Raw genomic sequence first — 1,237 nt, 5'->3', positions numbered from 1 at the left:
ACATGAAAGCCATCCAAATCCACTTTTTCTTTTAAAGACCTCCCCAAAAACAAACAAATAAGTTTTATGTAAACCTCATACCGAAAAGTAGTAAAATACAATATTGTAGAACATAAAACAATCCAATATTATAGGTTTAAAATAGTTCCAACAATAAAAATGGTTTGGTCAAGTTTTCATTACGTACAATATGTTGCGTTTACTTGAAAGGTTGCAATGTTATAAACCTATTTATAAGCCACTAATTCAGAAAATGCAACAAAAGCATTCTGCCAAAAGGTAGCCTTCATCTCTGAGGTCTTATGGTGTGAGTTGTTTTCCAGAAGGCCTTTTTGACATCTTCATTTCTCACACTATAGATGAGAGGGTTGAGCAATGGGTTGACCACAGTGTAGAAGAGAGATGCCACTTTGTCTTTCCCCAGGGAGTAGGCGGAACTTGGCCTTGAATACATGAAGAGCAAGGACCCATAGAAGAGCATGACCGAGATGAGGTGTGAAGCACAGGTGGAGAAAGCCTTACGTCTTCCCGAGGCTGTGCGGATCCTCAGAATAGCCAGAAGGATGTTGAAATAGGAGATCAGGATGGCAAGAATGTTGGAGAGGACCGTGAAACCCACCAGACACATGAGGATTTTTTCATAAACGTGGGTGTCTGTACAAGACATCTTTACCAATGGTAGAACATCACAGAAGAAGTGGTCAATGATATTTCTGCCACAGAAACTCAGGCGAAAAGTATTGGCAATGTGGGCTGCGGCATTCAAGAACCCACCTATGTAGGAGCCAGCAGCAAGTCTAGTACAGAGAGAACTGGACATGGTACTTGAATAAAGTAAAGGGTTGCAAATTGCCATGTGGCGGTCATAGGCCATGGCTGCTAGGAGATAGCACTCAGTGTAGGCTACAGTACAGGAAAAGAAAAGCTGGGCAGCACATCCAGCCAGGGACATACGCTGATTTCCTGAGACACAATTAGCCAGGATTTGGGGGTTGTACACAGAGGTGTACCAGAAATCTAGGAAAGACAGATTGCCAATGAAAAAATACATGGGTGTGTGTAGGTGAGAATCAATATAGATTAAGACAACAAGGGTCATATTCCCTGATAAGGTGAGCAAATAGAACACCAGAAATATTCCAAATAGAATCAACCTCCACTTGGGATCTGTAGAGAGGCCCACTAGGATGAATTCTGTCAGGATGGTATGATTTCCAACTTCCATGTCCACAGAGTA

At 42.0% G+C, this 1,237-nt stretch overlaps 1 protein-coding gene across 1 annotated transcript; it reads right to left on the bottom strand.

The window, feature by feature from the left end:
• Nucleotides 287–1,237, bottom strand: LOC110259553 (olfactory receptor 9G4-like). Its single transcript, XM_021085046.1, has one exon. It carries the CDS (start codon nucleotides 1,223–1,225, stop codon nucleotides 287–289), a length of 939 nt encoding a protein of 312 aa, XP_020940705.1. The 5' UTR covers nucleotides 1,226–1,237.

The sequence above is a fragment of the Sus scrofa genome, chromosome 2 (genome assembly GCF_000003025.6).
Source record: "Sus scrofa isolate TJ Tabasco breed Duroc chromosome 2, Sscrofa11.1, whole genome shotgun sequence".
Taxonomy (NCBI): Eukaryota; Metazoa; Chordata; class Mammalia; order Artiodactyla; family Suidae; genus Sus; species Sus scrofa.
The sequence above is the reverse complement of the archived record's forward strand: the minus strand, read 5'-3'. Positions and strand labels throughout refer to the sequence as shown.